Genomic DNA, 23,716 nt, shown 5'->3' on the forward strand with positions numbered 1-23,716 from the left:
TTTTATAAGTTGGCAGCTTTCGACACCCGATTGGTTTGTCTGCGATCCATCCAGGGACTACGAATTTAGATGGCGAGGCCACCGGGGAACACAACCTGCAGAATTGTATTTTTTTTTGTTCCTCCTGCCTTGAAACAAAGCCCCGAATACAAACCAATGAGCGGTGACCGTGATTTCATCATTTTTGCTGTTTACACTGTATGCATCATACAATTGCCTCCCCAGTACGGCAGCCTTACAAACGGCATCTCTACCGGTCGGGTTATTGCTGCTTCCTGTTCCATTCTCTTCCTTCTCCCCCAATAAGAGCACCACATCTTCCTCCTCCTCCTTGTTCTTGTAGTATATTTCAATAGTACTGAAACCAGACCTCCTTTGAGAGGGTCAAAGGGTGGGAGACCGGTATTCACTCCAACAATCTTTTGTTTGCACGTCTAAAACCCAGGACATCCTTAAATCAGTTCTATGGATAGTGGGGTTTCCGGCTAATCCTTGACCGAAACCTGACCGGGAGTTACAACCGGGGTCAGGTCATCAGAGAGGACTGGTTTTCATTATCGCAACCAAGGGCCCCAGGGAGGGGGGAAATTGACAGAGTAAAAGAGACACCCGCAGGGGAGTGCAAGTCCAAATATGGTCATGAGGAACGGCCCTCTCACGGGTGCCCCAAGGAGGGGCTAATTCCACGCCCAGAGAATTAAACCTTGATAAACTGAGATCCAGGGGTTTTTCGGGGGCTTTTTCGTCGTTCTGACAATGAAGCAGCTGCTATGACACTAAGGCCTGTTCAATAAATCGAATTAGCCCAAACGCCAAGTGTCTCGAAGTCTTCATTCAACCCATGCCAGACGGAAGTCGAAGTTCTCCCGGGAGATCAATCGACTCGGAAGCACAGGTGCAAGAAAATTAACCACATTCTCCAAGACCAGCACCACCTCTTCACTGCCACCATGGGGTCACCCAGTCCCTCAATAACCCCTCTGCTAGTGACCTCAACCCCTGATGCTGCTGCTAATCACAGCAAAACAATAATAATCACAGCAAGAGTTATGTTCTTAATACACAAAGACATTCCATAAGAAAATGCCATAAATTACACACCTACACACACACACTTTGAGGGTTTACGCTTTCTCATATCAAAATAAACCCGCTCATTTGTTCACATATCAAATAATATGTAAGTATTCCTTCATTGCTTAAAGTGTAATTCACAAAGTCAGGTCACAGAGACAAGAATCAACCCATCCAAAGAAAAGATATGTCAATCTTTGCACAATTGTTGACTACACAAGAAGTCCCTGATGGTCTAGTGGTTAAGATTCAGCGCTCTCACCGCCGTGGCCCGGGTTCGATTCCCGGTCAGGGAACATTATTTGTTGAACCAGTTTGGTCACGTGTTGCTCAACATAGACTGTGATTTGCATTGACCTGGGTTTAATCCTCTCTTAATGCAGCCCAATGGGGGGCACAAGCCAGTGCAAACTGGAGTCTTTGTTTCTACCCATGGACCTTTTTCATATGAAGGGAACATGATAGCCACGACACTACAAAACTGCGACTTATGCCGCATTCACACGCAACAGCGACTTGTCGGTTTGCGTCACTCGTGGGCGTTTGATCGCGGGTGGTCATCGCGCACGTAGCCTACCAGAGTAAGAGGGGGAGGGGCCTTACCTGTTGGAGGCTGAAACAACTGAAGAACAACCACACATGCTCATTACGCAATCGTGATGGGCACGTATATACATTGATAATGAATTTACATTTATTTTAAATATGTGTGCTTGTTTTCATGTGCACTCATCGTACGAGTACATCGCTCCTGAGCGGATCACAAATGAAGTTTCAACGAATGATTCACGAACGAATCAGTCGTGTATTACGCATCGCGAACAAAGATCAACGAATGAATCACTTATCAGTTCTTCAGTCCAGCAGTCTATTCAGTTGACTTAAGTCCCTCCCCCGCCTGCACGCTGGCCCGGTCGTCCAACATTTTTGGTGCAACCATCTGTATCCGTGTTGCTTGCCAGACGTTTGCAACTGATGGTCGAATGAAGCCTGCCACTTGAGCGTCATCCATCTTGTTTCATCTCCTCCACAACTGGTTCTTCTGTAGCTTTCCTTCCCAGGTCCGGGGGCTGACTTGGATACTATGAGAGTCCTCCAGAAAAACTGTTTCTCTCATATTTCACAGTTTGTGAATCCACGCCTGAAGTAGTCTTCAATAATGACATCTATTCCGTAAAGAACTGCAAAGCTGTATCGCCTCTTTCCAACTTGTGGCTTTGGCACTACACGTGGAAGATCACAAGCATTTTTTTGTAATCCCACTGGCGGAAAATGTTTTCTCGCAGTAAAAAAATAAATAAAATAATCACTGGCTAGGCTAATTGGCAGAAACAGGCTTCCTGCCCTGATTATAAAACAAAACAAAAACAACGTTTAATGTTTTTGTCATGTTATTAGATAAATATTGATTGTGAACTGTTATATTGCGTTGTATACACGACAACCTCTATGGCGGTTTGGAGGTGACGGATTGGAATGTAAAGGTAACTGTTTCTTGCTTCAGTAATAATGGCATTCATCCTCAAATATGGGGAAAGCCTCTGTCTCTTCTTTTATGCCACACATAGTTCTACATGTGTTGTATTTTTGCACATTATTTTTGGGACGTGACGGTGTTATTAAGAGGTGGATGAGGTCACTGAAGGCCCAGGTCCCAAAATTGCCACTGGAATTTTTCAAGATAACCACTCCATTGTATCATCACCTTGCCAGATGTCCTCCCACCAAAAGCTTTTGATACAAATGAAACATCACCGGTTGGTGTGTGTATTGTGATGTTTATGGACCAGGACTTTGAATACTGTAAATACCAAACTTAGGGTAGGATTGTTTGAATACAGTTGGCATATTGCTTCATACGCAATCCTTTTCTGGCCACTGAATTAAGAAAGCTAGTTTCTCTGCTAATTTTGAAAGTCCCTGGTTTAGAATGTCAGAAATAATTGTTTTTGATGCGTTACGCAAGATCTTTGTGAGACAGATAGATGCTATTTGGTGTCATTACTTTCCATGTTGGCAACACACAACAACAGAATGAAGAACAACCACACGTCGAGAGCTCTAGATGGTAACCCAGTATAAAATTGCAGCTCGCGGTCACTTGAGGTGATCTTCTAAACTGCAAACTCCTTTCGGCAGGGATGCGAGATGTACAGTTTATTTGTGAAGTCTACCAAGTTCTTCTTAAACATGTTGGTTTTCAACATTCAGTTCTGCTATTTTTTCCTGCAAAGATCATGAGAGTGAATGTCTTCATTGGTTTTCATCTGTAAAGATTCACTCAGTCTCAAAACGTGTCCTAAAAACAGTGTACACTTTATCAGATTTCGCTTACCCGCAGGACTAATCGGGAGAAATGTCCTGACCGACTCTCCGTTTAAAGGGTCGAGCTCCCCCCTATTTTCCCCCGGGCCGGCACCAACGCCGTGAGCGCGAGGGGACGAGGAGCTGTTAAGCCGGTGTCGAGATGAATTCGCCTAGGTGTGCTCACTGCCTTTAGTTTTACGGAGCCAATCCGGTCTGCCCTCACTAATCACCCCTTGATGAGTAACCGCACCGAGTGAAAGGATAATTAAAATGAGTACTCCATTTTTACGGCAGCTTCATCCCTTAAAAATCGTTGGCACTTGTTAAAGACCTAGTAAATTTAACAGTCCTTGTTAGGACCGTACGGATTGGTGTTTGTATTAAGCCGAAGTGATTTGGATGAGTTACTCTTTTAGGAATAGTAATACGACCCGGTGGTATTGGTATCGTCGAAGTTCAATCACTTACAAGAGGTTGAGTGTTAAGGTCGAGATTAATTCTCATTATAAGAATGACAAAGATAGAATAGAATTAAAGCAAGGTATTTATTTCAGTGATTACATAAGGTTAAATTGATAATATGACAGTAGGGGTTTGTGATATAAAATGAACAATAATAAGAATAATAAAAATGAAAAGAAATAGAAGTTCAAAAGTAATAAATCACAAAACAAGTATTTACCTTTTTGAGTGAGCTTTTAAGGAGTGATCAAGTCCTACGGAGCCGTAATGCCAATTAATAATAAGATAATTTGGACATTAGAATACCTGAACAGCTGACTAGCCCTTTTCCCTTATTCGCGCAATGTCAATAGAGGTTCTATTAGTTACCTTATTATAATATCCCTTTTTGTCTTACCCAATTAAATAAGAAGATTCAAAAATGAAGTCCTCCTGCCAGCTTGTCCCTGAGCATTGCGATGGGAAAAAGAACGTGTGTCTCCCTAACTCGAGAGAGTAAGGAGCCCCGTTTGTCAGTGTGGGGGATTCTTATAACCTCGGTTCCAGCCTTTCAGCGTCCTGACTTTTGACCTGAGTGGAAAGCACCTATCTCTCCATTACTCATTCAGTGTCCTGACTTGTCTAAGTGGAAAGCACCTATCTCTCCATTTACTCATTCAGTGTCCTGCCTTGACCTAAGTGGAAAGCACCTATCTCTCCATTACTCATTCAGTGTCCTGACTTGACCTCCCTTTTGCTTACCCAAAATAGGTTCACAGTAAATACTATCGACTACAAGCATACTTCATATGTCTTGTAGGCGCTTTATTACATTCATTCAATGACAAGCATATTTCATATGTCTTGAACACAATCAATACACTTCATCACTTTACGTTAATCTCTTAAGCATTCTGCAATACATGTGTATATGTTAATTATCAGTTAAATATTTATACATTCATGTGAATACAAATCTCTCATGCATTTCAACAGGTCCGTGCTTACTTCGTAGAGCATTCGTGTGCTTCGTTGCCTGAGAGAGACAACCTTACACAGGTTATAATCTTTGCATAAAAGCTGTTCCAAAGCATTGTACATTAGTAATACAAAAATCAAAATAATATATAACAGCCTTATTAGGCTTGATGTACTTTTTATCACTGATTTCCAAAAGAACATCTGAATTATAACATCACAGAGAATCATCGAAATTATCTCAAGGATATAAAATCAAGCAATTGATTATATAAGCAGTTGACCTCAGTATGTGTTTGTTTACTATGACAAGGGGTTTTAATAGCATTGATATATATGAGAAGACTTATGCTTGACCTGGCGACTCTTACTTTATGATCTAATTTAGTTTGTCGACCTCTGGTGGTTGAACCAGGAATTGAAACTGGGGCTAAGCTCAATCACATGAACCCAGCCACATATGCCAATTACAACCTTTTGTACCATCGCTTATATGTGTGGCCTGGCCGCCCACCCGACACCCCCTCCTTGAGCTGAGACCCAGCCCCACTATGAACTGGGTCCTTGACGCATGGTAGCCCTGAACGTGTTGACAATAGCCGTCCATTCCTGAACGCCACTTGCCACAGCTGGTTCTGGGTCAAGACAGTCAGGGTTCACCACCACATCCATCAGCATTTCCAGCACATCACTAGGCGTCCCGGGAGTAGTCGGACAAGGAGATATTGCTTCAGAAACCACCGATGTGGTGGGTGGAGGAGAGGTAGGAGTCCAGCTGTCATATACACTTTCCCCCTCCTCTTCCTCCTCCTCATCCACATCTATGACCTCCCCCGGAGACGGTGGACGTGCGGTTGGTGCGATGCTGCCGACCGCTGGCGCTCGTCGGGCGGCACTGGGCTCGGGGGCCTCAGGCCTAGACACCCGGTCCGAACGATGGTCGGCAGTAGTGGTGGTGGCCAAACCCTGGTCCGGTGGTGGTTGTGTCACGGGGCTAACTGCTATGCAGGAACCACCCTTCATATGGAATGTGAAACGGTAGCCCCCGCTAGCTAGGCGCCAAGCCATGCGAAGCAATGGATAGACTCGACCCAGATAATGGCCGTCTTCGGTCAGAATCACAAGGGGTACCAAAGGTACACCTAAAACAGAATCTGTCATAATACCCTTAGTTGCCAGATCAGCAAAGGTCAGCCACAGCCAGTCATCAGTGAGGAAGCCTTGTTCTCGCGCCACCTTTTTTAGGTAGATCCCATCAGGTACAAGCCAGACTTCCCTCTTTGAACTAAGTGGCAAAGGGAAGCAGCAGTGTCCCAGGAAGGAACTGCCCACGACCCACGCGGATCGAAGGGAGTCATTCCCACAAAGGACACACCGCGGGGTAATTACTTTCTGTAAACATACACATAGTCAACACAAATCATCAATTGAAGGGGATCCTAGGCCTCATCCCGGTCCCTTACAAAAGTCACCTGACCCGGAGGTCGTGTTATTGTGTTATCTCTACTAAGCGAGCGTATACTCAAACTGCGCCGCAGTGAGGGGGATGTCACTTGCCGAGCAGCAGAGTTTCGAGGTGGGAGGGTAAAGAAGGCTGAGTATGTGAAGAACCAGGTAATCAGAACTAATTGATCAATTGAACGCATCCAAAGAAGAATGGAAATGATACCCCAAATGGTTCCCCATACTATCAATTTAGCCAATCGCCAAATCCATATCTTCTTACTTCTATTCTTCTGAAGGCTAATAACTAGGTTCATCACATATAAGGCCATGGCTATTGCCAGTATACCTTCCAACACCACTGCTCCATAAATGATCTCAAAGGCTTTCATTGATGTTACGTCTAAGACTATCCAGCCTGTTAACAAAAATGTCTCTATTACGCCTTTGGGTGTTTTATAATCTATTATTATTCGGCCATGCATATACACAACGAACATGCCGAGTCCCAAGGTATAAGTACAATACACAAATCTTAAAACTAAAACTTTAACTACTGCTATGGCACAAATGATGATTCGAGTCACTTGATTAAAATGCCATTGTCCAGTACAGCAATAGATCACCCATATTGCTAAAATCATCCAATATTGAAGTTCATTACTCACATTCTGCAAAGCGCCTGGTCTATCATAAGTGTCATTGTTGGATGAAGAACACGCCATGGCTCGATGCTCACTCTTCCACCACGAAGTTGGAACTGAGGAGGACGGCGGCGTGTGCCAGCCTTTATACTCGCACAGGCTCCACCCCCTCCTTGGTTTCTTCATCCTTGGCCATCAGACACTTCCGCTTTGGCTCCGCCCCCTTCTTGCGCAGCTGCATGTAGACCTCTTCAACGACGTTTCTTTTTGGAAGCGTCCCCCTCTTTCTGTACTGCCCAGGCATGGTTTTTGCCTTGTTGTCCTCTTTTGATGATCGCCACAGTTATTGCAGCCACAGTTATTATTGCAAGTCCCAATAGCAGCCACCATCCTATGTCCTTGGCCAGGTCAAATAGCCAAGAACCTATATCTATGCTTTCTCTCACAATCTCCACCGCAGTTGTGACTAGGGCTATGCCGACTTCTTTGATATTTTCCCCCAGAACCTTCCCTACTCTTTCATTTCCATCGCGTGCAATATTGTCTGTTTTTAGCCTCATGTCGTATCCACTGATTCTGGCTATTCTTAATCCATACCGCTCCCTCTATAGTAGCGTAATTTTTATCTGGATATTTATCCCTGCAGTGTTCCTTAAATCTTGGTACACCGTCACACGGTTGTCTTGCTAATTGTATAGTACAATTATTTTTTGGTTTATTACAAGTCATTACCCAGGGTCTGGGGTTGGCATAAAGATCAACTCCTCCACCCCTTAGTCTTGAATAATCAGGCCACAGATCTTGTTCCTTAGAGTATACTGTTGCCAAATACTGATACTTAACCCAATAATTTTGCGTTTTGTTTAAGCACGGAATCACGAACTGTTGTAACTCTTTCTCGTTAAAACCCCACCAAGTCTTAGTTTCGTCTCTCGTGTGGTATTCTTTCCATGCTTGCAAAATCCCTTTGACCATGTCATTCTTTTTTAGGCTTGTACAATTATAAGTCCACTTGGTAGAAAGTGCTCCTATTTCTTCTTCCAAAGGACATCTAGGTGAGGTGCCCTTTGTCCATTCTTCTCCATGAAGTTGCTCAACTACCCTCAGAGCTACACATTGATCCAGTTTGTGGAAATCACTGTCGGGCACTGAGAGTAAATCCGTTGGGGTAGGAAGTCGTTGATAATACCATCGCGTCACCCGCGGTACTAACTTATATGATGATTCCTTCCTCTCAGCAATCCATCTGGACGCACGCACTGGTCTTATCCATGTTAAGGAGTTATTCAGCCAGGGTTCGTAGTCTACTTCAATTCCTTGGTATTGTAGATTACCCACAGACTGGATAATCAGGCTTACAATTTCCGGTGCAAAATTGTCTTCCTGGAGATACATTCCCCTGTAGGTCAATACATGGAAATGGTAGGAACTGTTGGTTTTCTCACCAGTATTCCATAGACGGGGGTGTAGAGAAGGCGTTCCTTGCCTCAACTTCTGCTGACATTCCTCAACTTTATCTTCCGTGGAGCGTCGCTTCCTCTGAGGCTTTTTCATTACTCTTCTTTCCAAACTATTTCTACAAGGCTTCGGTGTTACCTTTGTTGGTTCAGTGGTTGAGGATACTTGACTGTCGTTTACCATCGATGGTTGGGTTGCACAGGTGAAAGTCAAACAGCTCCAGCATGGTTCCCAGCTTGGGCGCACAGTGATGCAAGTACGATTCACGGGTGCCGCTATGGAAACGATGTCCTTGTTGGCCGCCTTGGGTATCCAATCTTGTGCCTGAATCGGATCTATTATCCTGTTTCCTATATTCTACTGACGGTACTCGGCGAACTTTCCAACATGTTTGATTAATTATCTTTGTTGTTCCGTGTCGGATAGTAGTCAAATCCAAAAGGTTGTTCTGTTTGAGTTCATACCGAGTGTTAAGGTTCGTCATTAACATCAGTAGGACATACATGATGATACAGCCGCCCGCCAAGATCCCGATACTTTTCATTCTCCTCCTATATCTGAGCCAAAATGTTCGTGGTGTGTTATAACGGGGTATTTCCTCTTGCCTGAATGCATCCCATTCTTCATCTCGGTCGGGTTGTTCATACATGGTTTCTTCCGATTCTTTTACGGTCGGTGTCTCGTATGCATTTTCTTTTTGTTCTATCTCCCGTCCTAAGTTGTGATAAGTATGAACTGGTTGTCTTACCTCTTGATGTTGTGACAAGGGGTTCTTCACAGTTCCTGGCTGGGGAGTATCATAATGCGGTTTAGGAGTATCATAATGCGGTTTAGGAGTATCATAATGCGGGTTAGGAGTAGTCATAATGCGGGTTAGGAGTGTAAAGGTTCCCCTCTTCCATCCTTCCTGGTTCCTTGTCCCCTTGATTAGTTAGTCTGTTGCATTCAATCTCTTCCTCAGCTCTGGGTTCGGTCATGCTTGTTCTTGGTTGCGACTGTTGCTCTCTCCTGGCAGTCCTTCCTTTTAATTGTTCCAATCTCACTTCCTTTTTACACTCGCTCCGCCCTCGAGTTCGAGGTTGGTTCTGGTAACTTGAATATTCGTCTGGTCCTTGAATCCCAGTCGGGCTCAATATTCTTTCCAAAGCCTTTTTGGTGCAGGTAAATTAGCACTATCAATATGCCAATTAGTGCAAGTCTAATAATTGCGCCAACCGCTGCAATAATTACAGCTACCTTGCGTTGATTCCCTTTCTGTAGTTGTGTGTCTTCTGGAATGAAAAAAGACCTAGAAGAGCCGCTACTGTTAAAGCTACACGTGTAGTTATTTTTCTGCGATGATGCCACCCGTATCTGAGTGGTGATTCTGAAGAGGCTGTCTTTCGTCACCACAACGGTGGTGCTGGCGTTGAGTCCTTGTTGGTGATTGTCTTCCCAGGTGACCTTAGATTTTGGATAGCCCTCAGACTGACAGGTTAGCACAAGCTTATCCTCTTTTGCTGATTTAAAAATGTCTTTGGTCACTTTGTTGAATGGTGCAGTCACTGATAACTTAATATCCTTATAGTCAGCTCCATTTGTTGTTCTTATTTTACATTGGTAGGTTCCCGTGTCATTAATGCGAAGCCTGGTTACCTGCAACTTCGCCCAGCCATCTTTAATCTGTCTGGTGAGCAGCCTGGCGCGACCTCGTAAATCCGAATGCTGGGAGGAGTTCAACTCCTGTCCTTTTTCCATCTGGTACACTTCTCGAGACCGAGCCTGCGAGGTCCAGTGCCAAGACACCGTCAAGTCCTCGTAGGGATGCTGAGACAAGGGGAAGAACCTACAGCCCATTATCACATTTCCTCCCAACTCGGCCTGATAGGAGGTCTGCTCCGCAGTGGTGGTTAACATGACCTGAAGACATGGCTGGATCATGACTTGCAAAATAAAGATATTAATCCACTTCATTTATATTTATTTTTCCCAGCAAAATATTATTTTTACCTTTCTCTGCTTCCTCGGTTGGGGTATCTGGCTCTTTCCCTTATAGTTTGAATGTCTGTGAGGTTCGTGAAATCGGGCAATTATCCCCTTCAATGATCCAGTTGTCTTTCTACTTCGTCCAACCTGTGGGACAGGTCAGTTGTCTCGGCTGCGAGAGTAATCATCCTTTCAGTTGTTTTCTCTATAAATTCTTCCAAATTGGTGAGAAAGGGCTTCTGTTCTATAAATGCAGCTCGATGCTGCAACACGAGAGCCGTTATCTCCTCCTGTCCTTGTTGTACTACTTGTAGTGCAGTCAGCATGAGTCTTAACGCCTCTGCTAGGTTTGATGCTTGTTCCTCTAAGTCAGTCGTGCGAGCTCTCAGGGTATTCAGTTGATCCATTCCTTTCTTTCTTCCTTATGCTGTGTGGGCCGGCGCCGCTTTAGGGATTCGGTACCAGTTACCTTGCTTCGATCCCATTATATGTATTCACTTTCACATAGGCCCCTCCCCTTTAAGGGGTGGCACTTATAATTCAATTGTCTTCAACCTAATTATTTCTTCTTTATCGTATAATTCCTGCAATTGTCAACAACATTTTTCCAATTACATTTTTTATAGAAACCTTTTGCCTTTCCAATCTAATTACACGATCTTCTAAGTCGCGCACTTAATTCTCTTCTTTTAGTTTTATTTAATTCTCCTTCGACGACGAAGCTAACTCTTCGCTTGGCCTCTTCCACAGATGAGAGAGCTTTATCTTAGATTTTTCTTCACTAACCTCACTCGTTTGTGTTCGGCTGTCTTCCTCTGTCTCCTGTGCCTCCTCCTTTTTTGGGGAGGATTTCCTCGCGGTTGGTTTCCGTCGTTTATTCTTTTTGGTCTTTTCTGGCGTCCAATCCTCGTCTTCTTTCGAAGCGCTTTTCCTCGCTTCCATTACTTGTCCTATTTTCCTCCATCTCGGACTGTGGTATTTCTTGGGCCATATTTCATTATATTTTGGGCATCCTCTGAGCGACTGATGTTTGGCCCTTCCTGGCAGTATATGCCCTTCCCCATTACAACCAGGGTGGGGGCATCTTGTCTTCTTTTTCCCAAGTTGTTCTTTTAGACTATTAATCTCCTCGTCGCTGTCTTCTGAATCGTTTGAGGCAGCCTCGATTGGCTCTTGCCAATTTCTTAATTTCGCCGTTGCCTCCTCTGCCAGCGTTAACAATTCTGTCCTTCCACTTAATTCACTTAAGACCCTCATAGGGTTCCCTCTTAAATCTCTTTCCATTCCTCTGACAGCTGTTCCTACTGACAACTCCATTCCTATGGAGTATATTCCTTCACAGGGTACCATGGCTACCCTAACTCTGACTTCTACCCAATATTTCACTGCTGTTTGGCCTGGATCCTCCAGGTGCGGTATCCCGGGACTCATCTGGAGTGTGGCAACCTTCTCTTTATACTCTAACCTTTTGGTGGCTATGTCCAACAACGTGAGATGGGTATACAAGCCGTTTCCTCCCATTTCCCGGGCGTGTGAAATGTTGGGCAAGGAGATTATTGGGATATGTTCATTGGCTAAAATATTACCTATTATCACTTCCCAGGATGTTCCACTCCTTGAGGTGTACTGAGGATCCAATTGTACCTTAGTTGATACTGGTACTGAATGTTCTACTACTTTTGCGGGGCGTTCGTCTTCTGCCCACTCTGTCCAATTCATTTTAAGGAGATTCGATAGTCCCATATCTAGTTTCCTGTTATGTATCCCCTTTTTTGTAGGGGACATTAAGATGGGAGGTAACCAGCTTATTGGTGTCTCCGCTTTGGTTACTTGCCATCCCTCTGCCTTACCAGCTAATATCAATGCTCCTTTCTGGATTCTCCTCCAGCAGTGGTCGCAATGTAGTAGTATTGCTCCATTCCACCAACATTCACAGTTTTTCTGTTCTTCACTTTCTTTTGGGTTCCAATCCCATTGAGCATAGAATTTTAACCTCGGCAAATCTCTTACTCTACATCTTTCACAAATGTAAGCGTCAAGTACCTTGGCTGGTCCCAATTTCTCCAAGGTCGGGGATCCTGCGGTCCAATTCCGATTCATCTCATGTCTCCTGTCCGCCTGTGATTCGGTTCTTCCGCAGGACACACAGTCTTGATTCACCTGGCGCCAACACAAACTCTCAATTCCTTCGTATAGATATCCTCTTTAGCATTCTCCAAAAGTTTTAATGCTCTTCCAGCCATTATTCCACTCGTAGTCCTCCGTGTGACCACAACACCTTTCATCATGGCCAACTTGACAAAAGGCGGAACTTCTTCTTCCACTTCAGTACTCATATTTTTCTTCTATTTCGGCTTCTAGCTGAATCGACTGGTATTGGTTTAAGCTGCTCTACCCCTTGGATCCCTCTCTCCTTGAGGCGCACTGTGTTTCTGTCCAATACTTCTTCTACGATGTCAGGATTTTCATATTTGGTCTTCACTGCTTGCTCGTCGGATGCACAATGTGACTTGACCCATACTCGCTGTCCCTCTTGTAATGGGCATTTCTCTTTCTGGGGACTTGTCTCTTCCTTTACTCTGCCAATGTCGAGGGCGACAAAGGGGCGTTGATTCACTTCCTCTGAGGGGGATGGCCTTCCAGTCCTGCTCCTCCCATTCAAGTCCTTGACTAATTCCACTAATCTTTCACTCCATTCTTCCATTAGCATTTTTTCCTAGCCAATTTTTAGCTAAACCAATGGTTCTTTCGGCTACACCATTAGCCTGGGGGGTGTAAGGCGGTGAATAAATTCTAATTATTCCCCATTTTTGACACCACCTGTCCACCGCTGCGTTTTGGAAATGTGTTCCATTATCAGTCCTTCGCTCTTTTGGTATTCCTAGCCACATGCATCCCTCTTCTAATGTCTTTATCACACTTCTAGCATTAGCTTTCCGCACTGCTTTTAATCCAAAATGTCCTGACATTGAATCCACTAGCACGATTAGGTACTTCTCACCTTTCGCGCCATTCACTCCCATGGGGCCTGCCACGTCCATGCAGACTGATGCCCATGGCACAGTGCTTTTGATAGTTAATCCTTCAGCTCGCTTTCCTCGGCGTCCTGCGTTGTATCTATTACACTGCTCGCATTCTCGCAACACGGCTCGGACTTTCTTATCTGAGATCCAAAGTTCCAGTCTTTCCAGTTCTTTTCTTGTGGGTAAGGTACCTCCATGGCCTAGCGCTTCATGTACGGCCGTAGTAATCTCACGCACAAACTCGTCTGGGACCACTCTTCCTCCAGGGGTCTTGTCCCATCCGTCTGCTCCTACAACAACTAATCTCCTCTCTTGGACGTATCTATCAACTTCATCATTTCCTCTCCAATGGGCCCCGTCTTTAACGTGGGCTCTCTGGTGGACAACATCTATTTTCATATTTAACCTCAACTCGGCTATTTTTTTCCATAATTCTGTATGGGCTACTGATTTGCCCTTCGCTCCCTCATATCCATTTTCTTCCCAAATGGACAGGTCTTCTTTCAGAGCTTGTGCACAATAGTGACTGTCCGTTACTATTTTTACTCGTCGCACGTGCAGCCTTACGGCTTCTAACAGTCCTTCTACTACTGCACTAACTTCCCCGGCTTGGGCACTGCCAGGGGTTATGCCTTTGCGACGGCACTTTTCTTCTCCCTCTTGTCTAAGAATGAAGCCCCAGTGGGCAGACTGGTCTTCACCTTTTTTCGACCCATCAGTATAGAGAATCCATTCGTATGGTTTTTCAACTTTTACCTCTGGTCTCACTCGTTTCTTTGACGAGGGAGTTGTTGGTCCTATTTCCAAATCGGGGTCCAGTAGGATATCCTCCCATCTCCCCCATCTCACATTGGTTGCCTTCGTGCTTTCGATGGTGTCTTTCCGTAAAAAGCGATGGACTTGGCTTTGTGTGATGACCTTTATTCCTTGTCCCTGGGCCAAGTCCTTCAACGTACCCCAGTACCTGGCTAGGACTGCCAGTTCCCTTTCTTCCCGGGGAAACTTCTTTTCCACACTGCTCAGGGTATAAGTCCATAGAGTCACCAAGCCAGCTCCTTCGTTACTGACGCTCACCATAGCTGAGTCTTCATCACACTCCACTTTTGCAATCAATCTTGTTTCCAAACTCCTTGGTTCTAGTTGTACAGCGTTTCTCACTGCTTTCTTTAATTCTTCTAAGTTCTCTTGGTCTTTTGCTGACCAATCCCAGTTTTTAGACTTTTCTTCTTCGGGATTTTTCCGCAGACGGGCATAAAGGGGCTTTGCATACTTTTGATAATGGGGGACATGATCCCGAACATAGTTACATCGTCCGAGTATCTTCTGTAATTCTTTTTTGGACGTTGGGGGTAGGATTTGTTCAATCTTCTGCCGATAAGCGTTTGAAAGTCCCAAGTCCTCTGACACTTGGAACCCCAAGTAATCCACTTGGAACCTTGCAAATTGGCATTTTTTCAGATTGAGTTTCAGTCCTGCTGCTGTCACTCTTCGAACTACAGATAGTAAGAGGTTCAAATGCTCTTCTTCTGTATAATTTGCGATGAATATATCGTCTATATAAATCGTGACTGGCAATCCTTCCAAAACGTCCATTACTGCTGATTGAAACACATTTGGGGAGTTTTTGTATCCCTGGGGTAGTCTCTGCCAGACGTATGATTTCCCTTTATGTGTAAATGCCGTCTTTCCTTCCGATGCTTTGGCAATTCTTAAGGAGAAAAATCCATTGGCCAGGTCGATGCATGTTTTATACTTTTTTACTCTCAGCGTTTTAAGGACGCTTGGGGGTTTATGAGGCTGGCTCGATTAGCCACCGTTCGGCGGTTCAGAGCTTTAAAGTTGATAACTGGCCTCAATCCCCCTCCTACCGATTGAGGCTTTTTGACAGCCTGAATGGGGCTATTTGTTATTGGATTTGGTTCTTCCCGAATTATTTCAAGCGCCAATAATTCTTTCACTATCATTGCCATTTCAGCTACTGCTTCCGGGTTAAGAGGGTATTGTCTCACCGCCGGGTGCACTCCTCCACTTATTGTGTGGAGGTACTTCGTTCCTAGGTCTCCACAGTCATTTTTAAAGTGGGCTACGGAGGCTTCCTCCATTATTTCATTTAACTTCTTCTTTCCTTCTGGCGACAAATTAGATTCTTGAATTTGTTGGGTCTTTACTGCCGGGATATCTCCTGGTTTATACCACTCATATTCTGGGGTTATCTTGGTGGGTCCCACCCTCACTGTTGTCAATTTCAGCTTCTTCCATAATTTTATTGCAGTTTAGCTTTTTTTCCTAGGCTTATTCAGCCCTTCTAAATCTCGTAGTGTTAATAGGTTGTATGGTCCCATAATCCACACAATTCCTTTCCAAATTCCACCTGGCATTTCGGTAATAGAACCATCAGCTACTTTCACTCTTAGGTGTCCAATTTTTCTCAAGGTTTTACGGGTCATTGACACCTCGGCCCCGGTGTCCACCAAATAGGGTATTCCTTCCAGCTTTGCATAGAGCTCCTTCCCTGTCAGATAGACTCCTTCCAGGGTGACCCGCGCCTCGGTTTCCATCACTTTTTGGGCCCCCCTGAGGCGGCAGCTTTGCGAGCCTCAAGATGGGCCTTCCTTTCTTCTGGTGTCATTTTAAGGAATTCTTCTTTTGGTATATATGCTCCAAATTCTTTCTTTTTCTCCGTTTGTTGTTGTCCTGCCTGGGAAGCTGGTTTCTGACTTTCGTTTGTTCTTTGGGAAGACTGCGTCGCTCTCTGGTTTGACTGTTGGTTATTCCCGCGCGAGCGGTAGTCAGTTGGTGCCGCTTTCCTCTTTTCGCCGTAGAATTTAGTCAGTCGATCCCACTGCTTAATGGACGCTTCAATTTTTTGGGCCGTGCGATCCGGTGCCATTTTCACGAAAGTCGCTTCATTTCCCATTTCTTTTACAATCATTCGTAGCGCTTTAACATATCTGCTTGGAGCTATGACCTGTTTTGTTTTATGCCATACATTTAATAATGTGACCCCTTGTTTGAGTTGTTCCCTAGCTCTTACTATGTGAGCTTCTTCGTCTTCATCTTCACCATCCACCCATCTCTCATAGACTTGTTGTGATGTTTCATTGGGTCCTATGGGATTGGCAATAATATATTGTAGCCATATTTTCTTAGCTATTTCTCCTCCAGGAGCTTCTCTGACCATTGGCCACATCTCAATTAAATAGTCTTTGGCTGTTTCTTTCTGAGTCTTTGGCCGGACCAATTCCTTCAAAGCCCTAAATTCTTCCATATCTCTTTCCGTGCTGTTTGGTTGATACATGGAGTTAGTTCCAACCGTTGTCATTCCTAGCGGTATTATGTATTGGGAGGGCTGATGTGCAGAGTTAACAGGGGCCGTTATTGCCCCCGCGTCTTCCTCCAAGTCCTCTTCAGCTCTTAATTCAGTTTGCGCTCTTTGATATACCGCTTGTTTAAGTTTTCTGAGTAGCATATCATACATTATTGTCACGAAGCCTTCTCTGAGATTCTTGGTGAATTCCATATGTCCCACTAACGTATGATACGTTGGAGTTTGCAGAATATTTGCTGCTTCTCCATATGTGACTTTTACCTTTAAAGTCATGTTTTCATCCATTCTCTCTAGCCAGACAAATGGGTATGGATATTCTTTTTGCCCCGCTTCTGGTACGAAAGTCTTTCTTCCATCCTGAGTCTGGACAAATCCCAATTGTATATCTCTGGCGAGTTTCTCTGAGGCTTTGTATATATTAAATATCGGTTGTGGGTTTTTCTTTCCTTTATGTGTTGGTCAGGTAACAACTTTGGGATCCTGAGGTAACAACCTCAGGATCTTTAGGAGCTGCTTCTGAAGTCAGTGATTCCAAATCCTCTTCCCTTCCTTCGGCTTCAGGTTCGACCCTGAGAGGTACACACACCCATTCTTCTTCCTCTCGGTCCCCCTCGTTTCCACTCCTATCTTCGGGTGCCAGCGGTTGTCCGAATGGTTCTCTTGCTTCGTTAGGTGATCTCTTCGGGTTTTCCCTTGGTACGAATAAAGGCGTCGGTGGAGGTAAGTGCTCGATAGGAATCGCTTACCGATCTGGGAGTGGAGGTAGCTGGACTAAAAGTCACTACTCCTCTTCCAGGTTCCCTTCCTCCATTTTTCAGCTCATTTAGTCCTGTCGGTTCTTCGTCCTCTACTTCTGGCTTTTGTATTTCTGGGTCTTGTTCTACTTCCTCCCTCCTCCTTCTCAGCGGCGGTATGGGGTAGCTCTCTGTCTGTGGAGCTGGCTGAGGCGGTGTTTTGGGCTTAGCTGTGGGGTTTTGTTGAAGTTGTAGCTCAGTTCGGGATATTTGTAACATCTGAGTTAACAGCTCTTCTTTTGCCACATTTACCCTTTCTCCTCTCTGTCTTGTTGATATTACTACCACCAATTCAGCTCCAGTGGCTAAACTTACTGGGGTCAATGCTCTCAGTTTACAAGCCCCGACTGCTGCTGTTTCCGCCAGCTTCCATGACATTTTTTCCAACTTTATTCCGTTCACATCTATTACGATTCGAGCGGCTCCGCTTTCCAAAGCTCTGTCAATGCCTCTTTCCAGCGCTTCGGTCATTTCTTCCACATACTGTGTTAGGTCTATTTCTGTCGTCCACTTCTCCCCCGGGACATGTACTATCATGTAGTAGGATGAATCTCCCCCACTGGTTATCACAACTGCTTTCGAGTCCGATCCTCTTTTTTGTAATTCTAGTTCTTTCTCTGTTATGTATTCTTCTCCTGCTGTAAGGTCTAACTCGGTCCAAAATGTTTTGCTATAGGGTCTCAGTCTCTTACTTGTGAATATCACCAGGGCATCTCCGCAAATGTCCCAAGGGCTCCCTACATGGTGGCATATAGTCACCCCATTTCCAGCTCTACATTTCTTGGTTTCCTTTGGCAAGGGTGGCAAAGATTCTGTTCTGATAAGAGGAGTCATTTGCCATGTCAACCTTGCCTTTCTGCTTTGTTCCTCATGGTACTCTTCCATTTGGGGAATAATGATCGTGTCCAGATCTACATCTGATGAGTCTTCTTCGCTCAAGGTGTTGAGACCCGGCACTTTCTTTTTTTCCGCAAGCATTTTTATTCTCTGAACGTAATCTCGGTGTTCCTGGTATCTGGGCACTGCCCTTGCCCTTTCACTGTCCACCAGCTTACATTTTATCTCTGTTGTATTCGCCAGCATTTTTACTATGGGGTCTAACCCAACGCAAGTGCTAACCAATTCAACCACATTGTATCTTTCCATCATCCTTATCCACCACTCCATCCACTGGGGAGCTTCTCTACGACTGTAGTCTTCTCTGGGGTGGTCTACTATCATTGTCATTACTCCAGTTTCTTCTGCTGTCTCTGCTTTAAACTGGCCTTGTCCTTTAACGGCTCTCTTCACCGTTGTCGGGAGTTCTAAGGGTTGTATGGATGGATTTTCCGTTTCTACCATCCTCCTTACTCCGGGCGGCCATTCTTCCAAGCCCCCGTTATATAGCACGAGTCTTATTGGTATTTCATGTTGTCCTAGAGGTCGGGTCTTCGATTCCTCCACTGCCTCTCTTTTTTCTGAGGGGCCCGTGGTCTCGTCTTCTCCCGCATTCATAAACATTTCTTCTTAGCGTATTAACTTGGCCGTAGCCCGCTACCGTTCAGCGTATTAACTTGGCCGTAGCCCGCTTCTGTTGTAGGAGTGGAGCTGCCTATTTCCGACACCCCCCAGTAGCGCATAGGGTCATGGGCTCGTACTACAGCTCCTGGTTACTCAGCTCCGCTCTTTTAGCGTCGCCTCTACACACTTAGAATAATTAGCCGTGAGTGTTTCACCTGTCCCCATTGACTAAGATTCTTTACTAAACGATGGGATGGTTACTCACTGCGTTCAGGGACCCACCCTGTTAATGTATGGTTTAGTCGAAGTCCAGTCTCATTTGAAGAAAAGGAAAAAATAAATTTCAGTCCATCCTTGAAGAAAAACTGAAGTAGTTCTTGTTGATAGAAAAATCAAAATCTGTCCACTTCCGAAGGAAAATCAAAGTGATTCTCGTTGGTAGAAAAATCAAAATCTGTCCACTTCCGAAGAAAAATCAAAGTGATGCTCGTTGGTAGAAAAATCTAAATCTGTCCACTTCCGAAGAAAAAACAAAGTGATTCTCATTGGTAGAAAAATCAAACTCTGTCCACTTTCGAAGAAAAACCAAAGTGATTCTCGTTGGCAGAAAAATCAAAATCTGTCCACTTCCGAAGAAAAACCAAAGTGATTCTCGTTGGTGGAAAAATCAAAATCTGTCTAACATGGCAAAAAGGAAGGGCAAGGGAAAAGGGGACTACGGCAAGGGAATACCAAAGTCGACTAACTGGAATAAAGTGTCTCCTATTATGGAAAAAGGGCGATAAATGTTCAAAGGTACGCCCCAGTAGGATAATAAGGAATAAGGGAAATGAGTCAAAAATGGAACTCTAACGTAACCTACACAAACGATGGGTATCCGCAGCCACCACGGGAAGCCTAGATATCCTAGAGCATAGTTCAAACTCATAATCTAGTTTACCACTAGGTAGCTTTCGAAAGACAAGTACCGACGCTAACTATTGTCCTGGTTAGTCTCTCTTTCTCGGTTAGTTGGTTGGATACAGTTTAACCATAAGCCCTGTTTTTCCTAAACCGGTTGCTTATTCCATCCCTCAACTCAGCCCCTCCCTCCCTTGAGCGCCTCGCAGCACGCTCTAACAAACTCGCTATCAGTAGCTTCACGGCCGACCAGAGCAACAGGTCGCCGATAATGTCCATTCACTTTGAACGGGCTCTCCCACTCACTCTAGAGTGTGAGATTTCCTGAGGGGGGCTGGTTGTCGTTTCTTAGACAGGAAACAGTGCTATCTCCTTTGTTACGAGTACACTCTAGACCCGTACATAAGAGTCCTTTTTCATGAATCAATGTTCTTCAAAGATACTACTTTCGTGCCCGTTCAGGGTCGTCTGACATGAAATTTTGTCAACGAGTATCGCTTCCCAAGCTTTGTGCCCATTACTCTAGGAAGCCAATCTGGTCTGCCCTCACTAATCACCCCTTGATGAGTAACCGCACCGAGTGAAAGGATAATTAAAATGAGTACTCCATTTTTACGGCAGCTTCATCCCTTAAAAATCGTTGGCACTTGTTAAAGACCTAGTAAATTTAACAGTCCTTGTTAGGACCGTACGGATTGGTGTTTGTATTAAGCCGAAGTGATTTGGATGAGTTACTCTTTTAGGAATAGTAATACGACCCGGTGGTATTGGTATCGTCGAAGTTCAATCACTTACAAGAGGTTGAGTGTTAAGGTCGAGATTAATTCTCATTATAAGAATGACAAAGATAGAATAGAATTAAAGCAAGGTATTTACATAAGGTTAAATTGATAATATGACAGTAGGGGTTTGTGATATAAAATGAACAATAATAAGAATAATAAAAATGGAAAGAAATAGAAGTTGTTCAAAAGTAATAAATCACAAAATAAGTATTTACCTTTTTGAGTGAGCTTTTAAGGAGTGATCAAGTCCTACGGAGCCGTAATGCCAATTAATAATAAGATAATTTGGACATAAGAATAGCTGAACAGCTGACTAGCCCTTTTCCCTTATTCGCGCAATGTCAATAGAGGTTCTATTAGTTACCTTATTATAATATCCCTTTTGTCTTACCCAATTAAATAAGAAGGATTCAAAAATGAAGTCCTCCTGCCAGCTTGTCCCTGAGCATTGCGATGGGAAAAAGAACGTGTGTCTCCCTAACTCGAGAGAGTAAGGAGCCCCGTTTGTCAGTGTGGGGGATTCTTATAACCTCGGTTCCAGCCTTTCAGCGTCCTGACTTTTGACCTGAGTGGAAAGCACCTATCTCTCCATTACTCATTCAGTGTCCTGACTTGACCTAAGTGGAAAGCACCTATCTCTCCATTTACTCATTCAGTGTCCTGACTTGACCTAAGTGGAAAGCACCTATCTCTCCATTACTCATTCAGTGTCCTGACTTGACCTCCCTTTTGCTCACCCAAAATAGGTTCACAGTAAATACTATCGACTACAAGCATATTTCATATGTCTTGTAGGCGCTTTAATACATTCATTCAATGACAAGCATATTTCATATGTCTTGAACACAATCAATACACTTCATCACTTCACGTTAATCTCTTAAGCATTCTGCAATACATGTGTATATGTTAATTATCAGTTAAATATTTATACATTCATGTGAATACAAATCTCTCATGCATTTCAACAGGTCATTCGTGTGCTTCATTGCCTGAGAGAGACAACCTTACACAGGTTATAATCTTTGCATAAAAGCTGTTCCAAAGCATTGTACATTAGTAATACAAAAATCAAAATAATATATAACAGCCTTACAGGCTTGATGTACTTTTGTACTTTTTATCACTGATTTCCAAAAGAACATCTGAATTATAACATCACAGAGAATCATCAAAATTATCTCAAGGATATAAAATCAAGCAATTGATTATATAAGCAGTTGACCTCAGTATGTGTTTGTTTACTATGACAAGGGGTTTTAATAGCATTGATATATATGAGAAGACTTATGCTTGACCTGGCGACTCTTACTTTATGATCTAATTTAGTTTGTCGACCTCTGGTGGTTGAACCAGGAATTGAAACTGGGGCTAAGCTCAATCACATGAACCCAGCCACATATGCCAATTACAACCTTTTGTACCATCGCTTATATGTGTGGCCTGGCCGCCCACCAGACAACTTTTCAAATGTCAAACATGAATTCAATATTTACCTGGTACTGAGGAAACATTCACACAGTTTGACATGTCAAGAAGTGCTGAAACCGCATCGGCTCTCTTCTTCTGGGTCTCCCTCTGCTCTTTTGTATCTTGCATCCTGCACACTGTTTTTTATTTAGCGATAATTTCAAGTTTAGCGATAATTTCAAGTCTTACCAGATATAAAGTCTCGAAAGCAAACGCGTTGGCTGTTGTTGCATTATCGGCTGTACTAACGAATTGGATAAGAAGGATCCCTTGCGCTTTTAAAGCCTTTCATCCCAAAAACCCGAAGCGTGTCGTAAACCTTGGATTGCAGCAATTAAGCGAGACAAGTGGACACAAACTGACAACCAGAGGCGTCAAACATATTCACGTTCATTACTCAAGTAGAAGTAGATATTAGGGTTTAAAGAAGAATTTGTAGTATCAATTCAAGCTTTTTAGTCAAGTAAATGTGTAAAAGTATAAGTTTCAAAATGACTTGAATAAAAGTAATGTGTGGGGGGGTGGGGGGGGGGAATAAATTAAGCACAGTGCATTCAACAGGAGTTCTTTTGGCAATACAGCCATTTGGAAAAAATCTTCCAGGTCCGGCCACAGATGTACAAGTGTTGGCTGGCTATCAACCTCCTTGCTGCTGGGACTCGGTTGGGACTTTTGGTGTGAGTTCTCTGCCACGGACATTTTCAGGCCTCGGCTGCACATCTGCTCTCGATGTCCTCGTGTGACCATTTGTCTTCGATTTGTTTGATTTGTTACTTGCGCAAGTGCGATGGATCGCGTACAAACCAATAAGGTGTCGAAATGGTATAGAGAGCTGCCAACCTATAGAAAGTCACTTGCAGAACAATTTTTCCCAATTTTGTCAGCATTTACATATTTTTAAAACTTTGTCAATCGCATGACCGCAGGACAGTGATTGCAGTACAGGATAAAAATAATTCTGCATATTGTTAACTTGGACAACATAATGATGACTCTATAATCATAATCTTGAATAAATTAGTTTCAAGCTTTATCACATAAAACATTATGACAAAGAGGAGAGTGACATGTGTGACCACTTTAATATAAAAAACATGGACAGTATATTATATTTTTTAATGCAGTTTCAAATGGGTTTGCTGTACCGCTAAAGTCATATTGCCTGCCATGACGTCCACCAGCCAGACTGGGCTGCTCTGTGTATTTGTTTACAGAGAACAAGGAATTAACATTCCGTGTCACTTTTCTCCGATGCTCCATGTCCAAACTTAATACGCCTCCGTACAATACTGAAAGTCAGAATAACAGACAGACCCCAGAGTTGAAAGTCACTTGTTTACCTTCTGTTCACTGCATTAAATATAGTTCAAGTCTTTGGATTGACGGCTCAATTGATATTCATTTTGACCAAGGTGTGGGGGTGCACCGTTCCTGAAGGTACTGCAATACCAGGTCGATGCGTGGAGTGGACAGAGCAAGCCCCAATTCCATCTCCCAGTTCCAAAAATCAATTTAATATATGGTCCCCAAATAAGAAACATATCAGACATAAAACTGATAAGAACAGATACTACACTTGATCTTAGCCAAAATGCCGAGAAGCGAT

General features: G+C 43.8%; 1 protein-coding gene and 2 non-coding genes across 3 annotated transcripts; 1 reads left to right on the plus strand and 2 right to left on the minus strand.

The window, feature by feature from the left end:
• The first annotated feature begins 1,298 nt into the window (after positions 1-1,298).
• On the plus strand, positions 1,299-1,370 carry trnae-cuc (transfer RNA glutamic acid (anticodon CUC)). The gene has a single exon. It is a non-coding gene; the product is annotated as a tRNA-Glu (tRNA).
• Positions 1,371-9,395: 8,025 nt separating this feature from the next.
• On the minus strand, positions 9,396-10,298 carry LOC133398300 (programmed cell death 1 ligand 1-like). Its single transcript, XM_061669936.1, has one exon. It carries the CDS (start codon positions 10,296-10,298, stop codon positions 9,396-9,398), a length of 903 nt encoding a protein of 300 aa, XP_061525920.1.
• Positions 10,299-23,525: 13,227 nt separating this feature from the next.
• Positions 23,526-23,716, minus strand: LOC133398307 (U2 spliceosomal RNA). Its single transcript, XR_009767784.1, has one exon. It is a non-coding gene; the product is annotated as a U2 spliceosomal RNA (small nuclear RNA).

This window comes from Phycodurus eques, unplaced genomic scaffold (genome assembly GCF_024500275.1).
Source record: "Phycodurus eques isolate BA_2022a unplaced genomic scaffold, UOR_Pequ_1.1 contig_54, whole genome shotgun sequence".
NCBI lineage: Eukaryota > Metazoa > Chordata > Actinopteri > Syngnathiformes > Syngnathidae > Phycodurus > Phycodurus eques.